The sequence below is a fragment of the Staurois parvus genome, unplaced genomic scaffold (genome assembly GCF_062004578.1).
Source record: "Staurois parvus isolate SC_StPar_1 unplaced genomic scaffold, SC_StPar_1.0 ptg000449l, whole genome shotgun sequence".
NCBI lineage: Eukaryota > Metazoa > Chordata > Amphibia > Anura > Ranidae > Staurois > Staurois parvus.
The window spans coordinates 3,924,298-3,942,238 of NW_028318245.1; the positions used below are offsets into that span (position 1 = coordinate 3,924,298).

Sequence of the window (17,941 nt, forward strand, 5' to 3'; positions counted from 1 at the left end):
TGACTCCTTGGAAGACCTAATAAACCGGGCCATCCGTAGGTTGCGGGAACGGAGACAGGAGAGGTCCAGCCAGGGGCCAAGAACCAGCTGGATGCTGCCAAGGGTACCAGTCTTGCCAAGGGCCACTGTTGGCAATCGGAGTCCAGAACCGTCAGATGGGGCTGAGCCCATGCAGCTTGGTCTGATGCGGTCTTCCCTTTCAACGGAAGAACGCCAGAGACGTCGGTCGAACAACCTATGCCTCTACTGCGGAGCAGCGGGTCACATGGTGCGCTCCTGTCCAGAGAAGTTTCGTAAGTGCTCTTGCTTTATTTCTGCTATATCTCCTGCGTGCACAGGCAACCCCACTCACTTGGCTGTGCCTGTGTCTTTTCAGCTCCCCTTAAGAATCGTACAGGTGACAGCTATTATTGACTCCGGGGTGTGTAGTTGTTTTATTGACCTTAGCTTTGCAGCCCAGCAGCAGATTCCATTGCTCACCAAGGAGCATGGCCTGAACATTTTTTTGGCCAATGGGTCTTGAATAAAATTGGGGACGGTAGATCGGGAGACCCCTCCTATACACACCACAGTGGCAGAGCACCATCAAGAGCTTCTCCGTTTGGACGCCATTGCGTCCCCCCTATTTCCAGTTATTTTGGGGCTTCCCTGGCTACGAGCTCACGACCCCCAAATTGACTGGAAAGCCGGGTCGATTCAGTTTCACTCACCTTATTGTCAGGAGCATTGCTTACCCAGGTTACCACTAGAAACACCAACCTTGTTATGTGTGAGTACCGATACCAAGTTAGCCCAAATTGTGCCTGCGGCCTATCATCAGTTTCTTGACGTTTTTAGCCCACGGGGAGCAGATATTCTTCCCCCGCATCGGGCTTACGACTGCCCCATCGACCTTCTCCCAGGATCTGAGATACCATTTGGCCGAATCTTTCCCCTGTCAGAACGAGAGTTGGGGGCATTGAAAGAATATATTGATGACAGCCTTCGGAAAGGCTTTATCCGCCTTTCCACATCACCGGCTGGGGCAGGAATCTTTTTTGTTGAAAAAAAGGACCAGTCCCTGAGGCCATGTGTCGATTATAGGGACTTAAATAAGATCACAGTCAAGAATCGCTACCCCCTTCCCTTGGTCCCTCAGTTATTCCAAAGGTTAAAGACAACTTCTATTTTTTCAAAACTCGATCTCAGGGGCGCTTATAACCTGGTCCGTATACGCAAACGGGACGAGTGGAAAACCGCTTTTCACACTCGGTTCGGGCACTTCGAATGCTTAGTTATGCCATTTGGGTTATGTAATGCACCGGCCACGTTTCAGCATTTTGTGAATGATATTTTTAGAGACTTTTTGGACATTTTTGTAATTGTTTATCTAGACGATATTCTGATCTTTTCCTCGTCTCTGGAAGTGCATCGGGGGCATGTCAGGAGTGTGCTGGAGCGACTTTGCCAGCATGGGCTCTATGCCAAAGCCGAAAAATGCCATTTCGAGCAGCGTAGTATCTCGTTTTTGGGTCTAATCATTTCCACCATTGGGATTGCTATGGACCCCCAGAAAATCACTGCAATTTTAGAATGGCCGGCCCCCACGGATAAGAAGGGGGTTCAGAGATTTATTGGTTTTGACAACTTTTATAGGAAATTTATAAAAAATTTCTCAGGCCTGGTATCCCCCATCACCCAACTCACAAAGATGGGGGTACATTTTCAGTGGACCCCAGCAGCACAGGCCGCCTTTGAGGCCTTGAAGAAACTGTTCACAGCAGCTCCCATCTTGAGCCACCCTGATGCATCATTACCATATATATTAGAGGTGGACGCATCAGAAGTTGCTGTCGGAGCAGTTTTGTCGCAAAGGGTAGGTGCAAAGGAGCTTATGCACCCGGTAGCTTTCTTTTCTAGGAAGCTCTCCCCCTCAGAAAGGAATTATGATATTGGGGATCGGGAATTGTTAGCAATTAAGGCAGTATTAGAGGAGTGGCGGTATCTATTAGAGGGAGCCCTACACCCCATTTTGGTCTACACCGACCATAAAAATTTAGAGTATCTGAAGACAGCTAAACGCCTTAGACCACGCCAGGCCAGATGGGCATTATTCTTTTCTAGGTTCAATCTACATATAACCTATCGACCCGGGTCTAGAAACACGAAACCAGATGCTCTCTCCCAGATGTTTGAAGACCCTAAAGAAACACCCAAACCGGATACCATCTTGCCGGCAGGTAGTTTCTTACTGCTCCAGTCTGAGCTTTTGTCCAAACCACAGGCTGCGTCCACCAGGGTTCCTGACCTACCTGGAATCTTAATACAGCGCAGGAAAGGTCTCTTGTGGAGGGGGGGAACAGATCCTGGTACCCAAGGAAGCTCAGATCCTGGTTTTGGGCTACTGTCATGATCATCCATTGGCGGGTCACTTTGGAATACACAAGACCCTAGAATTGGCACAACGCACGTTTTGGTGGCCAAGTATGGCCAAAGATTGTGAAACGTACATTAGAATTTGCACTATTTGCAATCGGAATAAACCCACCAGAGACAGGGCTTGGGGCCTGCTGCGACCCTTGCCAATACCTGACCAGCCATGGAGTATGATCTCCATAGATTTTATCGTGGAACTGCCACCATCGCAGGATCACACCGTGATTTTTGTAGTAGTGAACCGTCTCTCTAAGATGGCCCACTTCCTCCCACTAGAAAAGACACCATCCGCTTCCGAAACGGCACAGGTCTTCATTAAGGAGATAGTGAGACTTCACGGAGTGCCAAAGAATATTATTTCGGATCGGGGAGTTCAGTTTACGTCCAAATTCTGGAAGGCTTTATGCGAGGGTTTGGAAATCAAGCTGTCTTTTTCTTCGGCGTATCACCCACAAACTAAAGGACAGACTGAGCGGACCAATCAAACACTTGAACAATATCTTAGATGTTACACTTCATTTCTGCAAGATGACTGGCTGATACTTCTGCCAATGGCAGAACTTGCCTATAATAATGTGAACCATTCTGCCACCAATCAATCCCCGTTCTTCGCCAACTATGGGTTCCACCCTACTTTCCTGCCAGATCTGGTCCCGGAGAACTCAGTCCCAGCGGCCCAAGAGACCCTAAATTTCTTCACAACCAATAATAAATTATTACAGTAAACAAAAGGAAGAGGGGAATTGGTCATACACCCCGGGGATCAGGTTTGGTTAGCGACGACCAATCTGAAACTGGCATGCCCGTCAAGGAAATTGGCACCCAAATTCGTGGGCCCTTTCAGAGTAGAACGTAAGATCAATGAAGTTGCATACAAGCTAGCACTTCCCGAATCTTTTAAAATACAACCTGTTTTCCATGTGTCTTTGTTGAAACCCGCAGTTCCAGATCTTTTTTCAGATCGTAGATCTAGACCCCCAGAGGCCATAGACATTGATGGGGAAGAGGAATTCGAGGTAGAGATTATTGACTGCAGAAGAAGGGGTGATCAAATGCAATACCTCATCAAGGGGAAAGGCTATGGGCCAGAAGAGAATTTGTGGGAACCTGCTCAAAATGTCCATGCCCCTAGATTGATTCAGGAATTCCTTCGCAACCTTCGCAACCAGCCTCGAAGGAGAAATCGAGTGGGCATCCGGAGGCTGCCCGTAGGGGGGGGGCAATGTCAGGGACCCCAGGCTTTACCGCGGCGCACAGGTCTGCGCATGCACGGTATGCCAGGGCACACTAGCGTGCGGTCATTAGGACCTGGGCGACGGCAACGGCGGTCGCGCATGCGCACTCGCGGACGTGCGCTTGGCACCAATGAGGGCGCAGGGCGCCCTATTTAAACAGGCTATGTCTATGCTCAAGTTGCCGTATGGTCTTTACCTGTATCCTGTGTTTCCTGAGTGATTGCCTTGTTGCCGACCCTGCCTGAACCTGATTCGTTGACTATCTCCGGCTTTGATCCCTGGCTTGTCTGACCATTCTCCTGCCTAATCCTGTAGGTTTGATCTCCCGTTACCGAACCTGGCCTGTGACCTGTCTATCCTTCTGCCTGCCGCTTGTACCGTCCTGCCTCCACCGTTACCGACCTGGCCTGTCTGACTTCGCTCACTCTGCCTCCTCACATCAGGCTCTCACCTGCTATATACCACCGGCAAGTGCTTCTACCACAACTGGTTGCCCCCAGGGGCCGCGACCTGGTTTCGGCCTGCTCCAAGTCCATCCCCACCATCAGGGGCCCTGGTGAACAAGCAGGTCGGGGCTTAGATTCCGCGCCTTGGGGAATCCCAGTTTGTGGAGCGCTAGAGGCTACCGCCGGCTGGTCCATAACACTGCCAATTCTGGTGTTCAATGGAAAATGCCAATCCAGCTCTATGGTGCCGGGCAGTGAGCACAGGGCTCATTAGAGGACGTCGGGCCCTCAGGCCACCCTCATGAAGTCTGTTTCGGATTGTTTGGTCAGAGATATTCACACCAGTGGCCTTCTTTAGGTCATTTTGTAGGGCTCTGGCAGGGCTCATCCTGTTCCTCCTTGCACAAAGCAGCAGATACCGGTCCTGCTGATGGGTTAAGGACCTTCTACGGCCCTGTCCAGCTCTCCTAGAGGAACTGCCTGTCTCCTGGAATCTCCTCCATGCTCTTGAGACTGTGCTGGGAGACACAGCAAACCTTCTGGCAATGGAATGCATTGATGTGCCATCCTGGAGGAGTTGGACTGCCTGTGCAACCTCTGTAGGGTCCAGGTATGGCCCCATGCTACAAGCAGTGACACTGACCCTAGCCAAATGCAAAACGAGTGAAAAACAGTCAAAAAAGATGAGTAGGGAAAATAATGTTAGTGGCCTCCACCTGTAAAACCATTCCTGTTTTGGGGGTCATCTTATTGTTGCCCATCTAGTGCACCTGTTGTTAAATTCATGAACACAAAAGCAGCTGAAACTGATGAACAACCCCCTCTGCTATTTTCCTGACCAGATCAATATCCCAGGAGTGTCATTGATTTGATGCGACTCGGATTACAAAGTCTGCCTTTCGGTTTTTTGAGCCGTGTACAGATCTCCAGACACAGGGACAAAAGGCTGCTTGGAAGCTGGACTTTTATAAGGAGGGGTGTGGCACATGTGAAACCCCCTATTATTATTGGCCCTTCTAAGCCACCTGACCCCAGTTCAATAGGCAGGAAGTCTTTTATTGGACATTGGTTGCTATATTGGTGAGCCTTCAAGTTAGTTCCCCCATTTTTTAGTTCAGGTCAAGCTCATGGTTAATTAGAAGCTCATTCCTACTTCCAGCCAGATGTTCTACAGCAGCCAGATATTTCCTGATGTTCTGTCTGATCTCTGATGATGTTCTGTAGAAGCACCAACAAAACCAGAATGGTTGAGACAGTAGTAATCACAAACTTTGACCATGGAAACTGAGTGCAGCAGATGAGATTTATGTCAAACTTGTTCCTTTTTGAATCATGAACTGTTCCTCTATCAGGTTGGAACTGGCAGAATCCATTGGGAACCGGGTCCACCTATCTACAGTGTTCAGAAGTCCTCGTATTTGGCTCTAATAGAAGCCAGATTTCCATCTAATGGATCATGAATGGTAAAGATGGAAAAGAATAATGACGTTGCCCTGCAGGGTTGGGCGACATTTGTATATGGAGAGAGTTGGTGATTTGTTCAACATTGATGGAATCCAACCAGGAAGATTCTTAGACATCATATCATGGTACGGAGGGAGTGTCTGAGTAGTCCCAACATCGAACTACGCATGAAAACAATAAAAAGAACTATCTGTAGGGAACAAAATGACAGGTGTAACCTACGATCCCACCATCATACAGCCAGTCTGGGATTATAGAGACAGACCCCCACCATTCACACTACATTCTCTGACAGCTCTCCTCCCCCACCATCCACACTACATTCTCTGACAGCTCTCCTCCCCCCACCATCCACACTACATTCTCTGACAGCTCTGCTCCTCCATCCACACTACATTCTCTGACAGCTCTCCTCCCCCATCCACACTACATTCTCTGACAGCTCTCCTCCTCCATCCACACTACATTCTCTGACAGCTCTCCTCCCACCATCCACACTACATTCTCTGACAGATCTCCTCCCCCACCATCCACACTACATTCTCTGACAGCTCTCCCCCACCATCCACACTACATTCTCTGACAGCTCTCCTCCCCCCCACCATCCACACTACATTCTCTGACAGCTCTCCTCCCCCCCACCATCCACACTACATTCTCTGACAGCTCTCCTCCTCCATCCACACTACATTCTCTGACAGCTCTCCTCCCCCATCCACACTACATTCTCTGACAGCTCTCCTCCACCATCCACACTACATTCTCTGACAGCTCTCCTCCCACCATCCACACTACATTCTCTGACAGATCTCCTCCCCCACCATCCACACTACATTCTCTGACAGCTCTCCCCCACCATCCACACTACATTCTCTGACAGCTCTCCTCCCCCATCCACACTACATTCTCTGACAACACTCCTCCCCCATCCACACTACATTCTCCGACAGCTCTCCTCCCCCACCATCCACACTACATTCTCTGACAACAATCCTCCCCCATCCACACTACATTCTCTGACAGCTCTCCTCCCCCACCATCCACACTACATTCTCTGACAGCTCTCCTCCCCCATCATCCACACTACATTCTCTGACAGCTCTCCTCCACCATCCACACTACATTCTCTGACATCTCTCCTCCCACCATCCACACTACATTCTCCTAAATCTCTCCTCCCCCGATCCACACTACGTTCTCCGACAGCTCTCCACAATCCACACTACATTCTCCAACATCTCTCCTCCCCCCATGCACACTACATTCTCCGACAGCTCTCCTCCCACCATCCACACTACATTCTCCGACAGCTCTCCTCCCACCATCCACACTACATTCTCTGACAGCTCTCCTCCCCCCAACATCCACACTACATTCTCTGACAGCTCTCCTCTACCATCCACACTACATTCTCCGAGAGCTCTCCTCCACCATCCACAACACATTCTCTGACAGCTCTCCTCCACCATCCACACTACATTCTCTGACAGCTCTCCCCCCACCATCCACACTACATTCTCTGACAGTTCTCCTCAACCATCCACACTACATTCTCCGACAGCTCTCCCCCCACCATCCACACTACATTCTCTAACAGCTCTCCTCCCCCACCATCTACACTACATTCTCTGACAGCTCTCCTCCCACCATCCACACTACATTCTCTGACAGCTCTCCTCCCCCATCCACACTACATTCTCTAAAAGATCTCCTCCCACCATCCACACTACATTCTCTGACAGATCTCCTCCACCATCCACACTACATTCTCTGACAGCTCTCCTCCCACCATCCACACTACATTCTCTGACAGCTCTCCTCCCCCATCCACACTACATTCTCTAAAAGATCTCCTCCACCATCCACACTACATTCTCTGACAGCTCTCCTCCCACCATCCACACTACATTCTCTGACAGCTCTCCTCCCCCATCCACACTACATTCTCTAAAAGATCTCCTCCCACCATCCACACTACATTCTCTGACAGATCTCCTCCACCATCCACACTACATTCTCTGACAGCTCTCCTCCCCCACCATCCACACTACATTCTCTGACAGCTCTCCTCCCCCACCATCCACACTACATTCTCTGACAGCTCTCCTCCACCATCCACACTACATTCTCTGACAGCTCTCCTCCACCATCCACACTACATTCTCTGACATCTCTCCTCCCACCATCCACACTACATTCTCCTAAATCTCTCCTCCCCCGATCCACACTACTTTTTCCGACAGCTCTCCACAATCCACACTACATTCTCCAACATCTCTCCTCCCCCCATGCACACTACATTCCCCGACAGCTCTCCTCCCACCATCCACACTACATTCTCCGACAGCTCTCCTCCCACCATCCACACTACATTCTCTGACAGCTCTCCTCCCACCATCCACACTACATTCTCTTACATCTCTCCTCCACCATCCACACTACATTCTCCTAAATCTCTCCTCCCCCGATCCACACTACGTTCTCCGACAGCTCTCCACAATCCACACTACATTCTCCAACATCTCTCCTCCCCCCATCCACACTACATTCTCCAACAGCTCTCCTCCCACCATCCACACTACATTCTCTGACAGCTCTCCTCCACCATCCACACTACATTCTCCTAAATCTCTCCTCCCCCGATCCACACTACGTTCTCCGACAGCTCTCCACAATCCACACTACATTCTCCAACATCTCTCCTCCCCCCATCCACACTACATTCTCCAACAGCTCTCCTCCCACCATCCACACTACATTCTCCGACAGCTCTCCTCCCACCATCCACACTACATTCTCTGACAGCTCTCCTCCCACCATCCACACTACATTCTCCGACAGCTCTCCTCCCACCATCCACACTACATTCTCTGACAGCTCTCCTCCCACCATCCACACTACATTCTCCGACAGCTCTCCTCCCACCATCCACACTACATTCTCCGACAGCTCTCCTCCCACCATCCACACTACATTCTCCGACAGCTCTCCTCCCACCATCCACACTACATTCTCCGACAGCTCTCCTCCCACCATCCACACTACATTCTCCGACAGCTCTCCTCCCCCCAACATCCACACTACATTCTCTGACAGCTCTCCTCTACCATCCACACTACATTCTCCGACAGCTCTCCTCCCACCATCCACACTACATTCTCTGACAGCTCTCCTCCCCCCAACATCCACACTACATTCTCTGACAGCTCTCCTCCCACCATCCACACTACATTCTCCGACAGCTCTCCTCCCACCATCCACACTACATTCTCCGACAGCTCTCCTCCCACCATCCACACTACATTCTCTGACAGCTCTCCTCCCCCCAACATCCACACTACATTCTCTGACAGCTCTCCTCTACCATCCACACTACATTCTCCGAGAGCTCTCCTCCACCATCCACACAACATTCTCTGACAGCTCTCCTCCCACAATCCACAACACATTCTCTGACAGCTCTCCTCCACCATCCACACTACATTCTCTGACAGCTCTCGCCCCACCATCCACACTACATTCTCTGACTGTTCTCCTCAACTATCCACACTACATTCTCCGACAGCTCTCCCCCCACCATCCACACTACATTCTCTAACAGCTCTCCTCCCCCACCATCCACACTACATTCTCTGACAGCTCTCCTCCCACCATCCACACTACATTCTCTGACAGCTCTCCTCCCCCATCCACACTACATTCTCTAAAAGATCTCCTCCACCATCCACACTACATTCTCTGACAGATCTCCTCCACCATCCACACTACATTCTCTGACAGCTCTCCTCCCACCATCCACACTACATTCTCTGACAGCTCTCCTCCACCATCCACACTACATTCTCTGACAGATCTCCTCCACCATCCACACTACATTCTCCGACAGCTCTCCCACCATCCACACTACATTCTCTGACAGCTCTCCTCCCACCATCCACACTACATTCTCTGACAGCTCTCCTCCCCCCACCATCCACAGTACATTCTCTGACAGCTCTCCTCCACCATCCACACTACATTATCTGACAGTTCTCCTCCCCCATCCACACTACATTCTCTGACAGCTCTCCTCCCTCCACCATCCACACTACATTCTCTGACACCTCTCCTCCCCCATCCTATAAATGAGTTGTGTCTCTATTACCAGGATGTACCAAAATCTATGTTTTATTAATTATACCATTTTTTATGAATAGAACAATTCCACTTGTTAAATGGCACTGTATATTTGTCAGCAAAATCAGCAGCTGAGTATACTGCGATATCTAATTGGATTTCCTTCATGTGTAAAACATTTCTTGTATTCTGAACATGAATAGAGATTGCTCATTTATGTAAATCCTCTGGTATCTAACAAGAACAGTTTTCTGAATGAAACATTTCCCGCACTCTGAACAAGAATAGTCACACTGTCACCTAAAAATTAAGTGACATCTCTGGTGTATAAAGAGGTCTCTTTTTTTTTTCCCTTTCAGGTGTGACTTTTTTGGTGGCTGACCAGGCTTTCTTTCTTAGTGAAACATTTCCCACACTCTGAACATGTATAAGGACGTTCACCTGTGTGAATTCTCTGGTGTCTATGAAGGTCCTTGTTTTCAATGAAAGATTTCCCGCACAGCAAGCATGAGAATGGGCGTTCACCTGTGTGACTTCTCTGGTGTCTTAGAAGGTTTCCTTTACTAATGAAAGATTTCCCGCACTCTGAACATGGAAATGGACGCTCGCCCGTGTGAATTTTCTTATGTTTATGAAGGTTTCCTTTGTCATTGAAATTTTTCCCGCACTCTGTACAGGAATAGGGACATTCACCTGTGTGAGTTCTCTGGTGTCTAAGAAGGTCTGATCTGTGAAAGAAACATTTCCCGCACTCTGAACATAAAAATGGACGTTCACCTGTGTGAATTCTCTGGTGTTTATACAGGTCTTCTTTCTGAAGGAAACATTTCTCACACTCTGAACATGAGAAAGGATACTCACTCCTGTGACTTCTCAGGTGTGTAAGCAGTGTTTTTTTCTCAATGAAACGTTTCCCGCACTCTGAACATGGGAAAGGACGCTCACCTGTGTGACTTCTCTGGTGTGTAAGAAGATTGCTTTTAACAGTAAAACATTTCCCGCACTCTGAACATGGGAACGGGCGCTCGCCCTTGTGATTTTTCTGGTGCCTTAGAAGGTTTCTTTTGGCGGTAAAACATTTTCCGCACTCTGAACATGAAAACGGAGGCCCGCTCATGCGACTTCTCTGCTGTTTAAAAAGTGTTCCATTTTCAGTCAGAGTGTTCTTAACTACAAAACCTATCAATGAACTCTCCATTGTGCGAACTACTTCATGGCTTAGAGAACCTTCAGAAAATGACACATGTGATTTATCAGATGGTTCCTCAGGATTAGAGGGATCCATCAATCTCTTCACATAGTAAGCCGTGTGATGAGTAATTTTATTAACGAGATTTTCTTCTGGGGAATATTGTACAATGTTGTCTTCTGCATTACAGGTCGAAGATATAATACGATGTTCCTCAGGGGAATTCCCGCCAAATCCATCTGTTAGAAAACAATTTTGATATAAGTGTTAAGAAACATTCTCAGTATCTCCTCCTCATTTGTTGGGAACATGACGTTATATTGAGGAATGGAGATGGACCTTTCATATGGTGTCCAGTATCTCCTCCTCATTTGTTGGGAACATGACGTTATATTGAGGAATGGAGATGGACCTTTCATATGGTGTCCAGTATCTCCTCCTCATTTGTTGGGAACGTGACGTTATATTGAGGAATGGAGATGGACCTTTCATATGGTGTCCAGTATCTCCTCCTCATTTGTTGGGAACATGACGTTCTATTGAGGAATGGAGATGGACCTTTCATATGGTGTCCAGTATCTCCTCCTCATTTGTTGGGAACATGACGTTATATTGAGGAATGGAGATGGACCTTTCATATGGTGTCCAGTATCTCCTCCTCATTTGTTGGGAACATGACGTTATATTGAGGAATGGAGATGGACCTTTCATATGGTGTCCAGTATCTCCTCCTCATTTGTTGGGAACATGACGTTATATTGAGGAATGGAGATGGACCTTTCATATGGTGTCCAGTATCTCCTCCTCATTTGTTGGGAACGTGACGTTATATTGAGGAATGGAGATGGACCTTTCATATGGTGTCCAGTATCTCCTCCTCATTTGTTGGGAACATGACGTTCTATTGAGGAATGGAGATGGACCTTTCATATGGTGTCCAGTATCTCCTCCTCATTTGTTGGGAACATGACGTTATATTGAGGAATGGAGATGGACCTTTCATATGGTGTCCAGTATCTCCTCCTCATTTGTTGGGAACATGACGTTATATTGAGGAATGGAGATGGACCTTCCATATGGTGTCCAGTATCTCCTCCTCATTTGTTGGGAACATGACGTTATATTGAGGAATGGAGATGGACCTTTCATATGGTATCCAGTATCTCCTCATTTGTTGGGAACATGACGTTATATTGAGGATTGGAGATGGACCTTTCATATGGTGTCCAGTATCTCCTCCTCATTTGTTGGGAACATTTGATAGTGTGGTAAACACAAAGCTTACATTCTTCTGGTAAGGACAGGAGATTTGTATACCATATGGTTTACAATACTTCAGCCTCATTTTTTTTAGAACATTAGCTGGACAAGTAGGTACATCGATGATGTTCACACTGCCAGTGGTTATCTCAGTCTTTATCTGGCTGCATTTAGTATTTATTTCTTACCTATGTTTATAGGCAGAGAAGATTCCTTCTGTTTACTTTTCATAGTCATCTCCCCCTCCTCCATAGACTGCTGATCTCCACTCATCAAAGTCTCTTCTTCCTCTTTATACTCAACTTTGATGATTTTCAATTCTTCATCCTAACACCCCAAAGATGATAGAATGCAATTATTAAAAGGAGCAAGATATTACATAGAAGAATATCCTCTCTTTGCTTAGAATACATTTTTAGGTCTGCAGGTTCAGTCCCACTTACCTGATGATGGTGGGGGATGGTGTGTTCTTCCTGTGGTGAATCCCGGGAATACAGAGGAAAGGGACATCTCTCTGGTGGGTTCCCATTACTGGAGCCATCTACCTGATGATGGTGAGGGATGGTGTGATCTCCCTGTGTGGGATCCTGGGAATACAGAGGACGGGGACATCTCTCTGGTGGGTTCCCATTACTGAATTCATCTGTGGGAAAAACAATCATCTCCCCCTCCTCCATAGACTGCTGAGCTTCACTCACCAATGTCTCTTCTTCTTCCTCTTTAACGTTTACTTTGATGTCTTGCAGTTCTTCACTCTAAACCCCAAAGATGACAGATTACATACCTTAAAAGGAACAAGAGATGACATAAAAGAGTGTCATCTCATAGCTTAGAACCATTATTGAGTTCTGGATGCTCAATGCCATCTACCTGATCAAGTTCTGCATAGCTGTGATTTTCCTGTGTGGAATCCCAGGAACACAGAGGACGGGAACATCTCTCTGGTGGGTTCCCATTACTGGATCCATCTACCTGATGATGGTGAGGGATGGAGCGATCTTCCTGTGTGGAATCCCAGGAATACAGAGGACGGGGAAATCTCTTTGGTGGGTTCCCATTACTGGATCCATCTACCTGATGGTGGTGAGGAATGGTGTGACCTTCCTGTGTGGAATCCCGGGAATACAGAGGACAGGGACATCTCTCTGGTGGGTTCCCATTACTGGATCCGTCTACCTGATGATGGTGGGGGATGGTGTGACCTTCCTGTGTGGAATCCCGGGAATACAGAGGGCGGGGACATCTCTCTGGTGGGTTCCCATTACTGGATCCATCTGTAGGAAACACACACACTGACTGAATCCATTGTTTCTATGTGTTTATCAGATGATGGGGGATCTAGGTGGACCCTCCGTACTGCTCTCTCCTTTCCAATAAAGTCTCCTCTTACCCGGTGATGTGAGGGGCGGCTGATTGTCCATCATGACGTCCTTGTAGAGATCCTTGTGTCCTTCTAAATACTCCCACTCCTCAATGGAGAAATAGACAGTGACATCCTGACACCTTATAGAAACCTGTGACACACAATGATACAGTCACCATCTTGGTGAATTCTGGAAAATGTCCCAGAATTCACCACTCACCTCTCCTGTCAGCAACTCCATCATCTTCTTGGTGACTTCTAGGATCTTCTGCATGTTGTCTGTCTCAGGTGTCATTGAGTGAGGTGGATGCTCACCACATTTTTTCCTTACTACGTTATAATCCTGCGTCAAAAAAAGAAAGTGACAATGATAACTATGGACTTTCCAAAAATGTGAGATTGGAGTGATGTCATGTAACCTCCCAGAATCCTCTTCACCTCTCCGGTCAGCAGGTAGATGATCTCCAGCGTGAGATTTATCATCCTCTCAGTCACATGGCTTTGGTCTTTGTCCATTTTTTTGAGGGTCATGTCTATACTGGACTCTTCTCTCTGTGGACGGATAGTAAACAGAGAATTATCTGGACTGTACCGGGATGAATAATGTCCTCTATAGTTCTTCCAGAGTTTCTATCATTTCAGATGGTTTCCTTTACTACATGCAGACCTTTAAAGCACAACTCTAACCATTGACTAGGCTTGGATTGACTGGAAAAATGTCACATACTCCATGGAGGTATTCTTCTGTCCGTGTTCCGGTTGGGGAGATTTACCTTCGTGTCTTGTCCAGGGGCGGACTGACAACTCATGGGGCCCCCGGGCAATAGGGGATCATGGGGCCCTTGAGTCCTCGCCCACATTCAAACCACACCCAAAAAAGCCTATGAAAAAGCCTATGAAAGGTTCCAGGGGCATCTCGTGGGGCCCCCTACTGACCCCAGGCCCTCGGGTAGTGCCCGAGTGCCCGAATGGTCAGTCCGTCCCTAATCTTTTCCAGGTGATACATATCAAACAGAACAGGATATGAGTGAAAATCAGCACGACTAGGATAGACCGAAATAATCTAACCAGTCCTAACTGTCCCCTTCCCCATCAAAACCACGGACATTTTAGCTGCCGTTGGGCTTTTAAAGGGGTTGTTTGGTATATATTCGATCGTTGTCAGAATTTGGAACAAATTAAACGGACATCTTAAAGGGTTGAAGAAGAAAAATGCCAGCTGGCATCATAGTGCTACACCTTTCCATCCATGGCTCGCCTGTTTTAGGAAAATAAGAAGAGATGGCACCATCCTTGGTGCCACCTGCATAAAATAAGTTCCATCATTGAAAGCCCCATCTTTTGTGTAAAGGGCATAAAACAAGCCCCATCGCTGATCCCATTGGGATAAAATTAACCCTAATTTTTGGTGTCAGTGGGATAAACGTTCCATTGTTTGTGTGAGAAGGAAAAAAAAGTCCATATGTTGGTGTTAGTGGGAAAAAAAAAAGTCCCATCATTGGTGTCAGTGGGATAGAATAAGATCCATCATTGGGGTCCTTGGAATAAAATAAGTCCCATTGTTGGTGTCATTGGGATAAAGTAACCTCCATCATTGGGGTCAGTGGGATAAAATAACCTCCATCATTGGTGTCAGTGGGATAGAATAAGATCCATCATTGGGGTCAGTGGAATAAAATAACCTCCATCATTGGTGTCAGTGGTATAGAATAAGTCCCATTGTTTGTGTCAGTGGGATAAAATGAGTCCCATTATTTGTGTCAGTGGGATAAAATAAGTCCCACCGTTGGTGTCAGTGAAATGCAATAAGCACCATTTTTGGTGTCAGTGGGATAAAATAGGCCCCATTGTTGGTGTCACTAGAATAAAACAAGTCCCACCGTTGGTGCGAGTGGGATAAAATTAGTCCCATCAGTGGGATAAAATAAGCCCCCTTGTTGGTCTCAATGAGATAAAAATATTTGTGTGTGTAGCAGTTGCTGGAGATGAAACAATATGGAAGATGAGGACAGACAAAACGAGGGGAGGGGTGTTACTGGGTGTAAAACAGAAAATTCACATCAAATACCATCATTTTCCTTTCCGGATTTATCTCCATAGCAACATACCCATAGGTTAGGCTTGGTCTCTGAGCTCCCATAAGACCTCCTACTAAAAAAACTGAAGTCCTACCCAGTTGGTCCTATTCTTATAAAGACGTCATTACACTTTTTGGGGCAGGAAGCATGCTGCCATGGAGGTAAGTCAGGAAAGGAAAATTACGGTAAGTATTTGATACCAATTTTTCCACTTTCCCAGCTATCTTATAGCAACATACACATAGGTTGGGCTTGGTCTCTGAGCTCCCACAGGACCTCCTACTAAAAAAACTGAAGTCCTACCCAAATGGTCCTGTTCTTGTAAAGAAGTTGTTACACTTTTTGGGGCGGGAAGCATGCTGCCATGGAGGTAAGTCAGGAAAGGAAAATTACGGTAAGTATTTGATACCAATTTTTCCATTTTCCTGGCTACCTCATAGCAACATGCACATAGGTTAGGTTAGGATAGGACCTCCTACTAAAAAACTGAAGTCATACCCATTTGGTCCTGTTCTTGTAAAAAAGTTGTTACACTTTATGGGGCCGGAAGCATGCTGACATGGAGGTAAGCCAGGAAAGGAAAATTGGGGTAAGCATTTGATACCAATTTTCTATTTTCCCAGCTATCTCATAGCAGCATGCCTGTAGGTTCAGCTTGGTCTCCAAGCTCCCATAGGACCTTGGGAGTAAAAAAACTGAAGCATGCTGCCACGGAGGTAAGCCAGGAAAGGAAAATTAGGGTAAGTATTTGATACCAATTTTTCTGCTTTCCAAGCTATCTCATAGCAACATATGCATAGTTTGGGCTTGGTCTCCGAGCTCCCATAAGGCCTCCTACTAAAAAACTGAAGTCCTACCCAGTTGGTCCTGTTCTTGTAAAGAAGTTGTTACACTTTCTGGGGCGAGAAGCATGCTTACATGGAGGTAAGCCAGGAAAGGAAAATTGGGGTAAGCATTTGATACCAATTTTCCTGTAGGTTAGGCTTGGTCTTGGTGCTCCCATAGGACCTTGGAGTAAAAAAACTGAAAGTCCTAGCCAGCTGGTCCTTTTCTTGTAAAACGTCATCACACTTTCTTGGGCGGGAAGCATGCTGCCATGGAGGTAAGCCAGGAAAGGAAAATTAGGGCAAGTATTTGATAGCAATTTTCCATTTTCCCAGCTATCTCATAGCAGCATACCTGTAGGTTAGGCTTGGTCTCTGAGCTCCCATAGGACCTCGGGAGTAAAAAAACTGAAAGTCCTAGCCAGCTGGTCCTTTTCTTGTAAGAAGTCATCACACGTTCTGGGGCGGGAAGCATGCTGACATTGAGGTAAGCCAGGAAAGGAAAATTGGGGTAAGTATTTGATACCAATTTTCCATTTTCCCAGCAGCATACTGGTAGGTTAGGCTTGGTCTCCGAGCTGCCACAGGACCTCCTGCTAAAAAACTGAAGTCCTACCCAGCTGGTCCTTTTCTTGTAAGAAGTCATTATGGGTGGCACAGTGGCTTAGTGGTTAGCACCTTTGCCTTGCAGTAAATGGGTCATGGGTTCGATTCCCGACCATGGCGCCTCCTGCATAGAGTTTGCATGTTCTTCCTGTGCTTGCGTGGGTTTCTTCTGGGTAGTCCGGTTGCCTCCCACACTCCAAAGACATGCTGGTAGGTTAATTGGATCCAGTCTAAATTGGCCCTAATATGTGTATGTATGAATGTGAGTTAGGGACCTTAGATTGTACACCCCTTGAGGGTTAGGGACTGATGTGAATGTACAATATATATGTGTAAAGCGCTGCGTAAATTGACAGCGCTATATAAGTACCTGAAATAAATTACACTTTCTGGGGCAGGAAGCATGGTGCCATTGAGGTAAGTCAGGCAAGGAAAATTACGGTAAGTATTTGATACCAATTTTTCCATTTTCCTGGCTATGTCATAACCTATGGTTACGATCCTAGGTAACGAGGACAAAAAGAGATTGAAGCCATCCCGGTGGGACTTTCGTTCATTAGTATGAAATCCTATGGGAGTTCAAAGAGAGGAGCCTAACACACGTGTATGCTGCCAGGGAGAAAAGTTGGGAAATAGAATGAAAAATATATACATTTTTACCTCTTCTGCTGCCAGTTCCAGCAATGTCTCCTCTCTACTTCCTCCCGACTCCCCTCTCACCCACAACTTCCCTTTTATACCTGACATCACTTCCTGTCTGGACATCACTTCCTGTCTGTGTGGTCCATTGACACGACTTAGGATCACCTTCTTGTGGAGACCATAAAAACTGCAGCCTACATTGTTTTTGATTTTTTTGACAGCCAATTCTTGATGTTTTCTTTAATTTTTTAACATATATTACACCAGAGATAAAAAAAAAACAAAAAAATGAATATTTCAGGA

At 46.9% G+C, this 17,941-nt stretch overlaps 1 protein-coding gene across 3 annotated transcripts in view; it reads right to left on the reverse strand.

Annotated features, from left to right (window-relative positions):
* The window catches only part of LOC149453369 (uncharacterized), a 40,057-nt gene extending 22,347 nt beyond the window's left edge, over window positions 1-17,710 (reverse strand). The window contains exons 1-9 of one of the 3 annotated variants that reach the window (XM_089688276.1): window positions 17,657-17,710; window positions 13,927-14,040; window positions 13,709-13,831; window positions 13,516-13,639; window positions 12,996-13,399; window positions 12,824-12,880; window positions 12,569-12,712; window positions 12,314-12,452; window positions 9,712-11,104 (exon numbers count right to left, since the gene is read on the reverse strand). In XM_089688276.1, coding sequence (XP_089544402.1) covers window positions 10,032-11,104; window positions 12,314-12,452; window positions 12,569-12,712; window positions 12,824-12,880; window positions 12,996-13,399; window positions 13,516-13,639; window positions 13,709-13,831; window positions 13,927-14,019 — 2,157 coding nt within the window. In that variant the 5' untranslated portion in view covers window positions 14,020-14,040; window positions 17,657-17,710 and the 3' untranslated portion in view covers window positions 9,712-10,031. Of the gene's footprint in view, window positions 1-9,711; window positions 11,105-12,313; window positions 12,453-12,568; window positions 12,881-12,995; window positions 13,400-13,515; window positions 13,640-13,708; window positions 13,832-13,926; window positions 14,041-17,656 lie in introns of those variants that run through there. The other 2 variants (XM_089688275.1, XM_089688274.1) reach the window with 2 other exon arrangements.
* Window positions 17,711-17,941: the final 231 nt, after the last annotated feature.